We start from the raw sequence: 18,378 nt of genomic DNA on the forward strand, positions 1-18,378 counted from the left end.
AAAAGGTTTTCCTAACATCGAAGTGCTCAATATCTACCATATTTCCTCATCAACTTATCTCTTCACTCTTTGGCAAGCAGTGTTATCCCTTTTGAAATCCATGCTAGCTGCTGATTTATTCATATTACATCATCTTAACCCTTTCATCTTTAAGAGACTCAATATGTTCCTCACAATATGATTAGCCTTGAACTAAGGACTGAAGACAAAGACAGGAAATAAGAAAATAAATTAATTTGTTGTTGAATTTACAAGGAAGACAAAGTTACTGGAACAATTGTTTTTTATTTGTAAAGAAACAAACAAATATCCATCTACAGTAAAACATTATTCCACAAGTTTCATCTGTTCAAATCCTAGACAATCCCTTCATTGGAATTTTGAATACAAATTAATTTAACTGTATATAGTGGAGTCGCAGGTAGAAAGGATAGTGAAAAAGACATTTAGTTTGCTATCCTTTATTGGTCAGATCATTGACTATAGGAATTGGGAGGTTATACTGCAAATGTACAGGGCATTGGTTAGGCCACTTTTGGAAAATTGTGTACAATTACGGTCTTCCTCCTATAGGAAGAATGGTGTGAAGTGGTGGAGGCTGGTACTATTACAACATTTAAAATTACAGCATCTGGATATGTACATGAATAGGAAGGGTTTAGAGGGATATGGGCCAATTGCTGGCAAATGGGACTAGATTAGGTTAGGATATCTGGTCAACATGGACGAGTTAGTTCAAAGGGTCTGTTTCCATACTGTACAACTGTGGCTCTCAATCGGTCCGATTTTAATTACACAGATTAGTCCGAGACTCCCAACTAGTGGAAAAGTTTCTATCCACTTACTACATCCATTTCTCTTAATATATTGCAATTCCCCACCAAATCAGTCCTTAAACGTTTACATTTCACAGAAGACAGTTTATTTAATCTCTCCTCATAATTTGACTCTCAAAGTCCAGGTTTCATTCAAGTCTGTCTACACTGCATTCTCTCCAAGATGGTAAATCCACTCACAATCTGGTCTTCTGAACTGCTCTAAGTTCTCTGTCAGAATCAGACTCCACTCACTACACAGCATTTCACAAAAACCCAGTAAATCAGAAACCCAGGAGAACAATGCTAAAATCCAATATGAGTGAGAACTCTTGGAATATCAACTCCCTTGAGGACAAGAGGCCACAGCCAGGGTGAGATGTTTCTGGATGTTTCTATAGCTCAAATCTCAAGGCTTGAAGTTATCTCAAGATTCAGACCTGTACAGAGATAGCCATCCCCTGACGGTATGGAAGTTAATTTGGCAGTTATGTAGCTAACTTAGTATTGTAATGCATGCACAGGTTCATATTACAGAACTCCAATAACAGATAATGGTATTGCACTGTGATAAGCTAGTTAAATCGCTGATAGACGAACTATTACAGAAGAGGATGATGATGTAATATGATTGGTTCACTACATTGCACTTAACCTATGAGGCAGAAGATGATTAGGTTACGAAGAGAAAGCAAGCCACTTTGATTGGGTATGTTAATATTATCATAAGCGAGGGGACCTAAGATTGTATAAACTGTAGAGAAACGAAGGTCTCGTGGGCAGGCAGGGAAGACATTTTCTTTGATGTTGCAAGATTAAAGTTTAATTTTGTGAAGGATTTTCTGCATCTCCTTGTAACTTTTTTTTTATACAGAATATTGAATGATTCTTCCACAATAAAGGCCAGTCCAAAAACTTGGTGTTGAACAGTGTGAGCTGATATCCAATGAACTCACACAGAGTCCACCCTTCAGATTTGTACAGTTAACATCAGTTCCAGTCTTCCAGCTTGAATGAGGTGTTCCCAGTAATGGTCAATAGTATTCATAAATCAGATTCGAGCAAATGTGGCTGTGGACTTTTTTCCATCAGAAGCTGTTCATGGAAAGAGAAGCATTTAAAATCTGTTGGGGGGGGGGGGGGGGTGGTGGGTGAGGAGAGGAGTGAGTGAGTGAGTGAGTGAGAGAGAGAGATGTAAACATTAGAGACAACAGATAGACAGAAGAGCAAGGAGAAATTCATTGAGAGCATCAAAGACAGGGAGAGACATAAAAGAGGACAGAAACAAACTATTGTATGTATCCGACCCAGAAAGAAGACTCAGAGTCACAGTACTATAGAGATCCAGAGATGTCTGAGTCATTCTTCATTCCCCGTAAAACAAGGAATGTTTTCAGCAATTGACAAGAAACTGAGTCAGAGTTGAGGTGGGAACAACAAAAGAAAGGGAGAGATTGACATGAACCCACTTGAGGCCCACACTTCTGTCAATGACCCGTGATCCTGACTCCCACACATTTCATGACCCCTACTCCCATACAGACTATGCCCATCATTCTCAAGTTGCACTGAGCTGTTGATGCCCAACGCTGAACTGAGATCCAGCCACTGTCTGAACCGTCTGACTTTTCACTCAAAACATCAGAACCTGAACCCGGAGACCCTCCACCTTACCCTGAGGAATAGGCACCACCTCAGACCCTCCTGCACAAACTGAGGCCGTCTTCCACAGCCTGAGCCATTGCTAACGGTGAGAAACGAAAGTCACTCGCTTCAATAATTCCAGTCCGAGACAAGATCTGAAGCAATCAGTATGTTTATTATACGTTTGCAAACGTGGTGCCTAAAATAGACACTCCGAGTTTAGCAAGTACATATTTTATATAGGATTCACCACTCCAAACCCGGTGCCCATTACTATTGTTTATCTCCTACCTTATCCGGCTTTGTGCATAACAAAGTACTAGTTTTACTTGGCCATTTCACCATATCCTGCTGTGGTCCATTGTTAGGTATATCCTCCTTCACTGCCATCTATTTCCCCTACTTGTGACATTTCCTCCCATTCCTCAACCGTATTGAACCTTATGACCTTTTAATTGGAGCTTGTTTTTTTGTTTTTGCAGAAGTGGGAAACAGGTGCTTATAACTACTGTTTGTACAAGCATATCTGGCTTAACCTACATCCTCACAGTACCTTATCTAATTGTCTGTAACATCTACCACTGTTAGCAGGCACTTTTCATTCTTGTATGCACATCTTAGCTGATACAAAAACAATTATATATTTCCTTCACAGTTTTCATTCTTATTGACTCAGCTCTTGGTTGAAACAATTTTACACTGGTGTGAGTTCATTTACCTTGCATAATAATTATGACTGCAGAAGTAACACTACTTTACCTTTATCCCACACTAACCCTGAGATCGACTCCCAAAGATGAAGGTTACTCCCTCACCCGCAGAACATCCACACACCCTGGGCCCTGAACCCCACCATGGGAACCGCTCCTCAGATTCTCCAATTCCCTGAACCGCTAGTGAGGAGATACCATTTTCTCACAAACTCTTACCTTTCTTCTTGTGAAAGATGATACCCACAACAGAGAGAGAGATGATCCCGAGGACTCCAAATACAATCCCGACAGTAGCAAGAACCTGGAAGTGAGACTTTGGGACTGTCAGAGAGATTGAGAGAGAGAGAGAACGAGAGAGTTAGACAGAGAGTGAGCCTGATAGCGAGAGAGTAAGAGAGAGAGAGAGCACAGTTGAAAGCAGACTGCATTAGTGTTTATTCTCCATGTAAAACTCCTCCCAGCCTTTCTCATCAAAAAATCTCTCATTGTCGCCATCTATTTCCTGTGACTGTCCTCTAAATGCACATCTACCATGGCCTGTGGCTGTGAGTTACACATTTATCACTCTTCACCCAAATAGGTTTCTTTGAAATTTAATATTCGATTCTCCAGTGACTGTTTTATACTGATAGCTTCTAGTTATGATCTTCCATACTAGACAAATCATCCTGCTTCTTTTCAGTCTTTCAAAACATTGCAAATTTACCTGGGTCTCTAGAAGTATACTCCTCAGGCTCCGTTGCTGAAGAGAGAAGAGACTCAGCCTGATGATGCTTTCCTGGTACATACTCATTTTTGATATTGTCATCGTAAATCCTCTTTGCATCCTTTCCAGTGCCTCAATAAGCACTATAGCACATTATGACCTTAACTGTGGTCTCATCACATTTCAAGAGATTCAGTGTCACCTACAAAATCTTTAATTCTCTCCCTAACAGAGAAGTTAACCGTTTGTTTTGATCACTGGCCTTGCTAAACTGTGCAAAAGCATTTAGTAAACAGTGTGTTTGCACTTCAAGATCCTTTTGTTCCTCCAGTTTATTTGCAAGGAACTAGTTCATTCTAATATTTATTCATATTTTCTGGTAATTTTGTTGCAGTTATTCTGAGCTTTGTCCAGCTCCCAATTTGGTGTGATCTGCACATTTAGGAATTGTGTTTTACTCACCAGAATCACTGACTGATTAGGAGAATCGACGTTTCGGGCATAAGCCCTTCTTCAGGAATGATGTCTGTGCCAGATTCCTGAAGAAGGGCTTATGCCCGAAACGTCGATTCTCCTGCTCCTTGGATGCTGCCTGACCTGCTGAGCTTTTCCAGCAACATGTTTTTCAGCTCTGATCGCCAGCATCTGCAGTCCTCACTTTCTCCTCATTGACTGATTAGATTATTTCACTATGCAGACTTGACCAGACTGTTTAGTGTATGTGCCTCCTCTGAGATTTTTCAATCTCCTGTCTCCTCTACCCAACGGCTGTCTTAGAATATCTGAAACTTCCTGTCTTGACTTCTTGAGACTGCCTGGTGTTGCTGTTTACAATAAAAAAAAAGGAAATTTAATTCTAAACTCCATTTCCAAAGAAAAAATATTCAAGTTGATTGTCATTCTACTGACTTTTCCCAGTGAGTTATTAGTGTTCTTTCAGAGAGCCAGTGAAGACACAGGGGGCTAAAGAACCTCCTGTGCACCATAACCATCATGGGATTTCATGATTCAAAAGTCCACATCATTCTTGTAAATTGTGACTGGCAGTGTGTCTATCACGAGTCCTTCTAGAATATTAATTCCTGCATTTTGACATCCAGCTATCCTTTATTCCCTATTCTGCTTCTTAACTTGAAGCCACCTAACAAATCAATTTTACTATATTTCCCCTCTCTCTAAACTTCATAATTCCTTCATGACCTGGATACATTAAAATTAAGATATATTAATAATGGCTGATGGAAAAAACTCAAAGGAGGCACAGACATCAAACTGTCTGGTTAAGTGTGCTGCAGTGGAGTAGTCTAATCAGTCAGCGATTTTGGCGAACAGAGCACAATTCCTGAATATATTACATTCTATTAAAGATAAATTATATCAAAATTAGGGTGATCAGATTTAGGATTAGGTAAAGAAGTTCTTCTTCAATTCAAAGGGTCATGAATCTATGGAATTCCCTGCCCAGTGAAGTAGTTCAGGCTTCCTCAGTAAAAACTTTTAAAGCTAAAATAGACAATTTTTTGAACAGCAAAGGAATGAAGGGTTACTTTGAGAGGTGGGTAAGTGGAGCTGGGGCCACAGAAAAACCAGCAATGATCATATCGAATGGCGCAGCAGAGCCAGATGGCCTACTCCTGCTCTTAGTTCTTATGTTCTATATCTACAATACTGCCACAGTGAACTCTGGTACTTCATAATGAACTCAACAAAGTGGAGAGTGTGGTGCTGGAAAGACACAGCAGGTCAGGCAGCATCCTAGGATCAGGAGAATCGAAGTTGCGGGCATAAGCCCTTCATTAGGAATGAGGCTTGTGTGCCAGGGCCGGGGCAGGGGCATGGGGGAGGCTTGGCTAAGAGATAAATGCGAGAAGGTGGTGAGGTTGGGGGGCGGATGGTAGTGGAGAATCACCCCCTCCTTCAACGAAGTTGGTCAACCAAGATAATCCCTCTCAAAATCTATGCTGAATGTTCCTTATTGCGCATTGAAATCAGAAACAGAAAAACATTTTGAAACAACATTAAATAGACCGGGCAATCAATCCATGATACACTGGACATAGCCATATAGTAATATGTTAGGATACGTGAGGTCCTGTTGGACATGAATATCCTAGGATTCAATGCACTGTCTCTAACAAACTATCTTAGGATATTTTTCTTTATTTTTTATAATTCATTCATGCGGTGTGGTCATTACTGACTGGGTCAGCATTTATTGCTCATGCCCAGTTGCCACTGAGAAGGTGGTGGTGCTCTACCTTCTGGAACTACTGCAGGTAGACCTATAACTTTCTCGCAAAGGGAGTTTTTTTGACCCAGCGACACTGAATGAATGACGATATATTTGCAAGGCAGGACGGTGAACAGCTTGGAAGAGAACTTACAGGGAATTCCTTCTCTCTGATAGGTGGAAGTGGTTACAGGTTTGGAAGGGTCTGTCCAAGGAGCTTTGATGAATGTGGTGAAGAGAGGATACAACAGGTTCTATCACACCATAATTATTTTGGCCCATCACATCTACACTTTATCTTTGAAGCGCATCCTATCCTCACCTATCCTAACCCCATAGTGCCACAACCCCATATTAACCATGGCTAATCCAACTAGCTTGCATATTTGTGGACACGAGATGGCAATTTAGCATGGTCAATCCTTCTAACTTGCACATCATTGGACTGTGGGAGGAAAGTGGAGCACCATGCAGAAACGCATGCAGACATGGGTTTCTGAGCTCCACAAACAGTCACCCAAGGGCAGAATCGAACATGGGTTCTTGGCACCGTGAGTCAGTGGTGCTAACCACTTTGTGACTGTCACTCAAAAGTGACATACAATGTACCATATACTCTAATACGGTAATATTCCTAGATATGCCAGGTGCTGGAATGGCATTTGTTTCAGGATACATTGGGTGTCATGATACTGTATATCCCCAGATACAGTGAGTGACTGCAGCACATCAGATCCTATCATTCTGTTATATCCCAGCATATATACAATGCTTTTGAACTCTAATATACCAAGGTACACTGATACATGTTGTACTGTACTTCCCAGGAACGATTGCCTTGATTACTGTTTCCTATAAATGATGTGAGCTTCTTTCTATATATTGTTACTGTTTCTAACCTGGGCTGTTCTGGTAAAAAAGCTCAGCACTCACCTTCCCTCCTAAGATCCTGGTCTGAGTCTGATTTCTCTCTGACAGTGAGAAATAGTCTTACCATAAATCACCACCAGCGTCTCTTCCAGCCCGCTGTGCTCCACCTGACAAGAATACTCGGCGTGATCTTCTGGATCAAACTCCACCCACTTCCGGATCTGGTAGGTCCCGTTGTGATTAGGTAAGATCCCAGTGGACAGGGTCTCATCGATCAACATTCCATCCCTCCGCAGAGTCACCTCAATGGCTTGTGGGTAAAACCCAGTGACGAGACAGGACAGCCGGTTGGAATCACTCAGACGGATAAAGGACACGATGGGAGCAACTGCGGGAAAAGGGAAGACGAATCAGTGCAGGAACCACAATGTACAAAGTCCCAGGCACCACACCTTCCACCAATTCTCACTCCCTTCTCACACACCAACCCCCACTGCATAGGCTTCCCCCACACTCACCCATTGTCAGTTCTCTCTGTCCATACTCTAGGTATTTCCTCAGCCATTCAATACACTCCACTTCCAGGTAATGCTTCCATCGCTGATTGTCCACTACATCTTGATCCCAACTGTTTTTGATGCTTTCTGCCCAGGGGACCGGAGTCACCCACACCATAAGATCCTTATCAAAGCTGATATAATCTCGTCCATCCCATCCATATTGGTTGAACCCACTCACAGTTTCATCATTCCTCAGGTCACAGCCAGTCATCATCTGGTGTGTGTGGACTCCTGCCAATCAGAAACACAAGCTGTAAGTCAGAAACGGTCATCCTTGTCAATCAGAAGCATACGTTGCCATAAAGTGTCAGTGGGAGGTCCCACCAACCAGAGCTAATCAGGGCTGGTGACAGATCCTGATCCACTCCTGGTTTCTCCAGATTTCCACTGACATTTCCTGATCACACAAGATGATGTTGAGCTGGTGGAGAGGGAAAACTCACCGTCTGTTTGGTTGGTCTTTACTTTTAAGTTATGAATAACATGTTTGAAGGCCAGCTCCTGCTCCCGAGCAAGGAATAGCTTCCGCTTCCAGGCCTCAGGTCCCTCGCTCTCCACCATCCACTGTTCCCGGGGGATCAACTTCTTCTGATCGCTGTCGTACTTAACAAACTGGATGCCATCAACATAACCAACAATCAAAAACTCTGGGAAACTGTTTACCGGAGTCAAGCCAGTGATAACATACCGGAGAGAGTGAATGTCTGAAAGAGAGACAGAGAGAGAAAAAAAAACATCAGAACATGAATCGCTAAACACCAATTACAAAACTCCAATTGAACACTTAGGTTGACTTCTTCTAACACTCAACATCTGTGTTTGTAAAGCCCAGGATCCCATCTGCCACTTTAAGCACTCTCTGAATTTGTCCTCACTCCCCAACCTGCAATGATGTTTACAGTCCCAATGTCTACTCCTGCATGGGGTTTAAACCCCATTTCACCCCGCCCCCCCCTCACTCTTTCTGCCAAAATATATACCTTTGCATGTTTCCAAACTCCATCAACTCCGTACTGGCCTTTTCTACCAACATTTCTGTGTATGCTCTTTCAGCTCACCTGAAGGTCAGAGGCCAAGCCACGAGAGTCATGAATTTGAAAAGTTCCTTCCATGTTGAACAGAAGGCAACAAGATAGAACATAGAAGTATACAGTACAGGAACAGGCCCTTCGGCCCACAATGTTGGACCAAACCCAATGCCAAATTAAACTAATTTCTTCTACCTGCCATTGGTTGATGTTCTTGCATATTTACATGGTTACCTAAAAGTCTCTTAAATGCCCCTATTATATCTGCTTCCACCACCACCCATGGTAGTGCATTCCAGACACCTACCATTCTCTGTGTTTAAAAAAAACTGCCCCTCAGTTTTTACAATGGATAGTGTTGGGAAACAAGTTAAAAATATTTGTTTACTGTGTGTTTAGAGATCTATTTGTCTTCTATCTTGAGATATTGTTTCGTAGTTAAGTGTTGTTAAAGAAGAGTCATAGCCTCTGTGAATTCGTCTCAGTGATAATCATTGCATTAACTGCATAAGACCAGGAGACAATGAGCTACCATGCCAAATTTCATTCTGAGATTTGACGTGTCAGTAGTACATTAATTTAGGATCACGATAACGGTTTCATGAGTGAGGTAGAGAGAGAGCGTGTGCGCAGGAGAGGAGAGCATCAATCAAACCCACAACAAATGGATCAGATTGAAGCTCTGTAACCTGGTTTCATCCAGTTGTGGCAGTTGACAATTAAACAGCAATCAAGAGGATGAGGCTGCATTAATACCTCCATGGTCATTGTTGGAAACAGCCAGCACAAAGACAAATCTTGAGCGTGTGCAATTTCTTTCAGCCGGAACGGTCAAGCAAATGATCTGTCACAGCCTGTTGCTATGGTCCCCAACATTACAGATTCGAATCTTCAGCCAATTCCATCCAATCCACGTGATATAAACAAATGGCTGAAGACACTGGATGCTCCAAAGGCTATGGACTCTGACAACATTCCAGCATTTGTACTAAAGACTTGTGCTCCTGAATTAACTGCATCCTTATCAATTTGCCCTCATACAACAACAACAACACTTGCACCTACCCAGTAATGTGAAAAATTGCTCAGATAAGTTCTGTGCACAAAAATGTCAGTTTGTATTTTGCCAGTACCACTTAGCTCCTCATCTCATTACAGCTTTAGTTCAAATATAGGGACAAAATTCTGGAGGTGAAGTGAAACTGATGGCTGTTGATGTCAAGGCTACATTTAACTGAGTGTGGCATCAAGGAGCCCAGGTAATATTAGAGACAATTGGACTCAGGGAAAATCTCTTCACTGGTTGGGGTCATACCTCATTCAAAAAGAAGGTGGCAGTAGTTACTGGAGGTTAATCGCCTCAGTTCCAGGACATTACTGCAGTGGTTCCTCATTTTCCAGACCGAGCCATCTTCAGTTGCTTCAACAAAAGGCCAGTTGTGAGGATGTTGTCTGATGATTGTACAAGGGTCAAGCCCATTCACAACTCCCCAGATACTGAGGTCTTGCTGCATTTGTACATAGACTGCATATGTAACATTCAGGTTTGGGCAGATAAGTGGCAAATAACATTTAGACTGCATATTCACCAGCATCTATAACCTTGTGAAATATTGTATTATAGGTTATCTTTATTAAGTCACTCACCAACTTGCAATATTCATTAATACCAGGTTTTTGTTCATTCATTATGCTTTATTCACCCATTATTTACTATAACACGATTTCATTCATTCATAAACCCATAGTTCTGCAGTATATTTTAACAAGATCAACCAAATTAAAACAACCCTTTCTAATTAGAACAGCCCTTTCAAGTATTTCTGTTTCTTTACACTTTCAATTCTTATCAGCATTTGCTGCAAGTAGTGTTTAGACTTATTTAACTCCGAATAAACATCAAAGACTACTACTCAGAACAATATCATCCTTGCCCTACCTGAAACTATGTAAAGATTATAAAACTGTCTCTCAGACCTGAACAGATTGCAGAACACTAAACATTTTCCCCAATTAGTATGTACTTGTTGAATACCTTTCATCAGAGCCACCATATCTTAACTGAGAGAAAACATTGTGCTTCCATGAAATTACATGAATAAACAAAACTCAGTAAGTATAGTAAACAAATCTCACAACCCAGCCGCAGTAATCAGTTTAATATCTATTCTTTTACTAAATGCACGTACAATTTCTAACTTATTTAGAGCATATAGGCCTTGTATTTGTTCTTAACATTTACTAACTTAAAAGACAAAAAGACTAACACTTAATTATTCAAGCAGACCAGACAGACACACTTGATCTTATTAGGAGTGAGAGCCAGCATTTAGCACATGTTTTAGCTCATCTTCTGCCTCCCGGGATAGAAGCCACTCAAACCTTTGTCTACTATAGATAAAACAATCTATAGCATAAGAAAAATGATGTAATGGAAGTTTGAGGAGACATTTTCAAACATATTATTCCAGCGCTAGCAAAACAAAAGGCAAGCTAACATTTCGAGATGACTTTCTCTCCATGGGTACTGCCCGACCTCCTGTGATCTCCAGCATTTGTTGTTTTCAACACAGATTCCAGCTCCTTCAAAGTCTCTTTAGAATGCAAGTTCACAATTGTTCTCTTTTTAAAATCAAAAACATGTTAAAAGATGAAGTCAGATACCAAGTAAACCATTCCAACAGTAACAGGTTCCAGGGTTAAGGCTCAGTACCTAGCCTAGCAGTGCCCCCCACCCCCATTACACATTGCCTGACTAATGCCCCAGTATCCAACCCGCCCGGTACCGCCTCCCTCATACCCCGCACTACTCACCTGCAGAGAGCTCTCCCCACAGAAGTCCCAGCACTATTAATCCAATCATCGTGACTTCAGTTGACAGTCTGGGAGGAAAAATGAATGAGAAACCATTTTCCAGTGGACTGTCTCAGTTTGTTCGTTGTGTCCTGGACTTCTGTGTTTTGTTCCTGTTCACCCAGCTACGTTCACACTGATTGGAAGCAAATATCATTCACCCAATCAGAATAAAAAGACTCCGAAAGTCATCAGGCTCCGGTAGGATTGGCTTCACACAGGTTTAAAAAAACCCTTCCAAGTTTCGGAAGCTTGCCAATCAGATAAACACTTTCACTTTCAACTCATTTCCTGTAAATCGAACTGAACTCCAAGTCATATAATTGAAAAGCCTAAGGCAAAAGAGGAGACCATTCAACCCTCCAGAAGTTGCTACATCATTCATCGAGACAATGCTGATCTTAACTCCAGTTTCATCTCCTTCAAAAGCCAAAATTAATAAATCGGTCTTCGACTCCAAAATTTCAATTGGTCAAGATTCACCGACATTTTGAGGAGACTATTATCAGTGTATCTTACATTTCATGTGGAAATGAGCTTTGGGACTGTCTGCAAACTACTAACAATCTCACTCTAGTATTAAGTATCTTCTTCTCTGCTTTCCTTGATTCATTTGTCGTCGGCTTTGGTTTCTGGGTTCACTCCAGGGTAATATGGAGAAACAGCTAAAGCCACCGGATACTGCAGCAAAAGCTATGGGTCCTGACAACAGCCTGGCAATAATGTTGAAGACTTTTGCTGCAGAAATTGCTGTGCCCCTAGTCAAACAGCAATTACACTGTATTTACCCAGGAGTATAGAAAAAAGAATGGTTCCCAGCCAGATTATACTCTCTTCCACCACTTTCCATTTGGCAGAAGTTACAAAAGTTTGAAAGATGTAGCAACAGATTTAACAACAAACTCCACCGTTCTGTTATCAAACTTTTGAGTGGACCTCTCATGTATTAGAACTGATTTTCTTTTCTGCATGTTACCTGTAGCTGTAACGCTATGTTGTGCATTTAGACCAGATATCTTTCCATTAAAAACATCAATTTATAGAGATGATCTAGCATCAATTGCCATCTGTTCTTTTATCCTACATTTACTTATGTAAGATATGATTTGTCTGGTTTGCAAACAGAGCAATATTTTTCATTGTATCTTGGTACTTATGACAATAATACTAAATAAAATCATAATCAGATACTCAAAATCAAGTATGTCCTATCCTCAAAGTCAGGCCAATTCTTATGCAGCCAGTCACCACCAGATCAGTCGGCTCACAACTATCAGAAAATGATGGAAGGTATAATTAGCAGAGCATTTAGTGACATTTACAAGGCTTAACTTGGGTTTCATCATGGCCTCTCAGCTCCTGACCACTTTACAGCCATGGTCTAACTATGAACACAAAATCTGAATACTTCCAGTGAAGGTAGAGAGATTGTCCTTGACACCAAGATGGTGCTTAACAACAAAGAGCATCAATGAGGCCTATAAAGAAACAAGTTGAGGTGGAGTGAGCACAAAGATTGCAGTTGTTGGAAGTCAATCATCTGAGCTCCAGCTATACTCTGCAGGAGCTCCTCAGGGTCCAACCATCTCAGCAGCTTCACCATTACCTTCCTTCTAATATAGGGTCAGAAATGGTGACGGTCATTGACAACTGCGCATTTATTATCACAAGTCATGACTCCTCAGACATTGAAACAATCCATGCACCAAACATGGTACAGTATCAATGTTTGGATTGGCTGTTAGTGAGTGAGATTCATGCCAAACAAATGTCAGGCAATGCCTCTTTTCAATCAGACAGAATCTCAATATTATTCATTCACTTCACCATCTTGAGATTTAAAGCAACTGGAATATGGGAGCATGAGTAGGCTATTCAGCCCCATGAGCCTGTTCTTCCATTCAGTGGGGTCATGGCTGATCTGTGACCTAACTCCATATACCTGCCTTTGGCTCATATTCCTTGAGACTGTTTATTCCCACCATGAGAATGCTTTTAAAATTTAGGATTTCAAAGTTTATTAAAGTGGTGTTGTCCTCCTTATGTCCCTCCTCCTCTCGCATCTTAGCATAATACTCATGAGTATCTTTATGAACACATTTGGATTTCAGTGGGGACCTGTTTGATGCTGATGAGGATGTGTGAAAATCAACATTCTTTGCCCTTGGGCTCTGCATGCTTCAGCCTCTATCTACTGACAGGTCTGTATAAAATCACTGTGTTTGTTAACTTTATTTTTACAGCTTATTGACCCATTCCCTTAATTCCTTGTTCTTTTTACTCGGCTGTAAAGTATGTACTACATGCCAACTTATTCCAGCAATTTTCAAATTTAATGTTGCCTTTTCGAGCTTCTTCAGAGAAGCTGTCAAAACTCCCTTGTAATCTCCAAAACACACTTCTACACTCCTCAAGACAAATCTTGCTGTAGGAATGCTTGTTTTGCATTTGACAATGCTACAGCAACCATTGGTTTCACTTAAGAAACTAAACCACCCATCTACATCCTGAAATTGTTGCTTCTCAAATTTGATGCCAATGCGATCTCAATGTGGATCCCGTTGCTGACACTAATCTGTTTGCTTTATTGGTTTCACTAGCTACTAATACCTAAGATAGGGCGTCAAATATTTGTAAGCAATTTTAAGACAATATGTGTTCAGAATTAGCATGAATTAGTGAAATAGATCAATGAACTACATGGCCCATGAGAGTGGAGAATGGTTCACATACCACAAAAGATTAATGAACAACTGGACTGCAGTGCAATGATCTCTGTAGGTTGGCGATATTCTGCTTCATGGACACTGTGTGAGGGAACACTTCCCGAAGCTTTACTTCATTTCCCACGGAACATTTTCCTTCTGTCCAACTGACAAGAAAATCTGCTGTCTGTAAGCACTAATTAATGTACTTAAATGCAAACAGCAGGTTAGTTTGCCCTATGTCTGCCACTATCTGACCATTTCTACCCAATGCATATGCACAGGTAACCGGGATGTCAAGATAGTTACTCAGTCCCTGTCCATTACTTCACGTCAAGATTACTTGTCAGTTCACAGTGTGGTTCATTGTTAAAAAAGGGTACACAGGTTGCCAGAGGTCACTGCGTGATCAGTTCGGGAACATCTGTAGAAGCTAGTGACCTCAGTACAAGGAATTCAAGTTTTATCTTCAACATTGTTGTACTCCCCTAAATACTCAGCAATGTTTATGTTTTTCTAGAGGGAAAGCGAGAGATTCAGTGCTATGTCTTCTAATTCCTCAAGACTTCTACACTATTCTAAAAACTATCAATTATTAAAAGCACTCAATTCATTGATTCCTAGAAGTGTTCGGCTAAAGTAGGAGGCTATTCTGCCCATTGTACCTACACAGCCTCATTAAATAAGCATCATGACTTAGTACCATTCTCCTGTCCTTTCCACATGCCTTGACATGTGGTTTCTATCTATTCATGTAATGCCTCTTGAATACCTCAGTTGAAAGTGCTTCCACCATACATCTAGGCTGTGCATTGCTATACTTCGCAAATCACTTTATATCTGTGTCATTTTTGATCCATTTATCTGTGGAAACATTTTCTCCCTATTTACTTTTTTCGACTCCTCATTATTTTGAAAAGATCACTTCCTAACCTTCTTCACTCCAAATGGAATACTACCAACTTCTTCAGATTTATTATCGCAGCTGAGGTTTCTCATCCCATGATCCACTCTTGTAAACATCTTTTGCATTCTCTAGCACATTTACATCCTTCCTATAGTGTGGTGCCCATGATTGTACACAATGTTCTGTCTGACATGTAACAAGTGTCTTATACATGTTCAGCATCACCTCCATGCTCTTGCACTCCATGTCTCTATTAATAACACAGTAGAAAATCTATATTTTATTAACTGTTCTCTCTACCTGTCCTGCTACCTCCAATACTCTGTGAACACATATTCCAGGTCATTCAGCCCTTGCATCTTATTTGAAATTCTATCCCCTATTTTATGTTGTCCATCCTTGATCTTCTACTCTAAGTCCATTCATCACTTAGAGTCATAGATTCATAGAGATGTACAGTATGGAAACAGACCCTTCAGTCCAACCTGTCCATGACAACCAGATATCCCAACCCAATCTAGTCCCACCTGCCAGCACCCGGCCCATATCCCTCCAAACCCTTCCTATTCATATACCCATCAAAATGCCTCTTAAATGTTGCAATTGTACCAGCCTCCATCACATGCTCTGGCAGCTCATTGCATGCACTTACCACTCTCTGTGTGAAAACGTTGCCCCTTAGGTCTCTTTTATATCTTTCCCCTCTCACCCTAAACCTATGCCCTTAGTTCTGGACTCCCCGACCCCAGGGAAAAGACTTTGTCTGTTTATTCTATCCATGCCCCTCATAATTTTGTAAACCTCTATAAGGTCACCCCTCAGCCTCCGACGCTCCAGGGAAAACAACTCCAGCCTGTTCAGCCTCTCCCTGTAGCTCAGATCCTCCAACCCTGGCAACATCCTTGTAAATCATTTCTGAACCCCTTCAAGTTTCACAACATCTTTCTGATGGGAAGGAGACCAGAACTGCATGCAGTATTCCTATAGTGGTCTAACCAATGTCCTGTACAGCTACAACATGACCTCCCAACTCCTGTACTCAATACTCTGACCAATAAAGGAAAGCATACCAAACACCCTCTTCACTATTCTATCAACCTGCAACTCCACTTTCAAGGAATTATGAACCTGCACACCAAGTTCTCTTTGTTCAGCAACACTCCCTAGGACCTTACCATTAAGTGTATAGGTCCTGCTAAGATTTGCTTTCCCAAAATGCAGCACCTCGCATTTATCTGAATTAAACTCCATCTGCCACTTCTCAGCCCATTGGCCCATCTGGTCCAGATCCTGTTGTAATCTGAGGTAACCCTCTTCGCTGTCCACTACACCTCCAATTTTGGTGTCATCTGCAAACTAATTAACTGTACTTCTTATGCTCGCATTCAAATCATTGATGTAAATGACAAAAAGTAGAGGACCTAGCACTGATCCTTGTGGCATTCCACTGGTCACAGTCCTCCAGTCTGAAAAACAACCCTCACCACCACCCACTGTCTTCTACCTTTGAGCCAGTTTAGTATACAAATGGCTAGTTCTCCCTGTATTCCATGAGATCTAACCTTGCTAATCAGTCTCCTATGGGGAGCCTTGTTGAACGCCTTACTGAAGTCCATATAGATCACATCTACTGTTCTGCCCTCATCAATCATCACTTTCTGCACTAAACTTCATCTGCCACCCATGCTTCTCTTTCACAAATTTATCCACATCCATTTGAAATTCAAAACTATCTTCCTCACAATTTGTTGTTCTCCCAGGTTTTGGGTCATCTGTAAACTTTGAAATTGTCTCTTGCTGGCGATAATCTAGATCATTAAAATATATCAGGGAAAGCTCATGTTCTGGTGTTGACCCTTGAGAAACACCAGAAGAAACTTTCCTTTACCTCTCAAAAAATTAATTGGCCACTGTACTTTGTTTTCTTTTTCTCAGGCAACTGCATTCCTACATCGCTACTGTGTTAATTCCATGTTCAATACCTGTTCTCATATTTCTTTGTGAAGGAAACATTCTTGCTAATTTCTCAAAATCAATTTTTAGTGACTTGTTATTTCTAAAATAGGAATTTCCCTACTTTCATAATCATAACACAAACACTTAGCAAAACTCCCAGAATTATCTGTTCACTATTGGCCTTTCCCACACTGCCTCTCTACAGATAATTTAATTCAATAATTTCATAATATTTGTAACATTTCTTCTTTGCTTGCCATTGTGGCATTAGTTTCCAAGCTATCAACATTGAAGTATACTTAATCAGAGCAAGATTATTCAGGAACTGAAATGATTTTCAAGTTGTCCCTTCACAGGTATCCATCATATGGTTCATGCTTATTGTGCATTATTTCTTCCTTCATGTGCCCCAACATCAGTCTATTTCATTCCCTCTCACCATTACCATTGTCATTGTCTTCATGTCAGTTCCTCTGCTAAGCATGTGACTTGGTGTTTTATAAATGCTTTCCTGTTGTGTCGATCACATTAGACATCTTATATCATGCTCTTTGTCAGGTTGCTGGGCATGTCTGGAACCCAATCGTCAGCATATTTCTGAATGTTAGTTACTTCACAGATGACATTGATGTGTTTACACAATTAGTCAATATCAGACTATACTTTCTGAACTTTCAAATAATCTTGTCAAAAGTTCAAAGGGGTTCACTGTCTCGTCTTTACTTATCCTCTCCTTCTTGCTGCTGATGTCTGAGGTGGTGACCAGGCTGTCACATTTAGTTCTCATAAAAGTTCATAGGCATGTATCCAAATATGTCCAAGGTAAATCTATCAATCTATTAGCCTCATCTGCAATTTCCTTTCATTAGAATGTGTATCATTACCAATGTGATATATTTCACTGAACTACAAGTTGAGTTGAGTTGATTATTCCATTTCCTGTGGGGTGCTGGGTCTTTTTTCATCAACTCTATCTCTGATCTTCAATCATTTCCTCATGCTGACAGCCATATCTTGATATTGAGTTGCTGAAGGCTGGCACAAGATGAGGTCAAGATAAAACATCTACACAGCTTCTGGCTGAGGATGGAGGAAATATTGTCTTTTGCTCTGAAGTGATTGACTCTCCTTTCATTTAAAGTGAGGCTGTGTATGGAGAGTTTTCCTCTTGTTAATTATTTAATTATCCATCACTATTCACAAATGGATATGGAAGAACTGTGTAAAAGCTAGACTCCTCTGTTGGTGCCCCAAACTATGATGGTAACATTTATATGATAAAATATGGGTCCTCATTCACTAGTCACTGAAAATAACCATGCAGGTGCAATAAGAAGACAAAAGGCAATTGGCCTTCATGCCTTCAAGTGTCATAGAGTCATAGAGGTTTA

General features: G+C 40.8%; 1 protein-coding gene across 2 annotated transcripts; it reads right to left on the reverse strand.

Annotated features, from left to right (window-relative positions):
* Nucleotides 1–318: 318 nt before the first annotated feature.
* On the reverse strand, nucleotides 319–11,568 carry LOC132832511 (class I histocompatibility antigen, F10 alpha chain-like). 2 transcript variants are annotated; one of them, XM_060850582.1, is made up of 7 exons: nucleotides 11,381–11,568; nucleotides 9,882–9,986; nucleotides 7,982–8,242; nucleotides 7,497–7,769; nucleotides 7,103–7,366; nucleotides 3,389–3,493; nucleotides 319–1,910 (listed from the first exon to the last, which is right to left on the reverse strand). In XM_060850582.1, the coding sequence occupies exons 3-7, from the start codon at nucleotides 8,097–8,099 to the stop codon at nucleotides 1,867–1,869; spliced, it is 804 nt and encodes a 267-aa protein (XP_060706565.1). In that variant the 5' UTR covers nucleotides 8,100–8,242; nucleotides 9,882–9,986; nucleotides 11,381–11,568; the 3' UTR covers nucleotides 319–1,866. The 2 variants fall into 2 exon arrangements, with proteins under 2 accessions (XP_060706565.1, XP_060706564.1); XM_060850581.1 differs by lacking the exon at nucleotides 9,882–9,986.
* Between the last annotated feature and the right edge of the window lie 6,810 nt (nucleotides 11,569–18,378).

This window comes from Hemiscyllium ocellatum, chromosome 35 (assembly GCF_020745735.1).
Source record: "Hemiscyllium ocellatum isolate sHemOce1 chromosome 35, sHemOce1.pat.X.cur, whole genome shotgun sequence".
NCBI classification, from domain to species: domain Eukaryota; kingdom Metazoa; phylum Chordata; class Chondrichthyes; order Orectolobiformes; family Hemiscylliidae; genus Hemiscyllium; species Hemiscyllium ocellatum.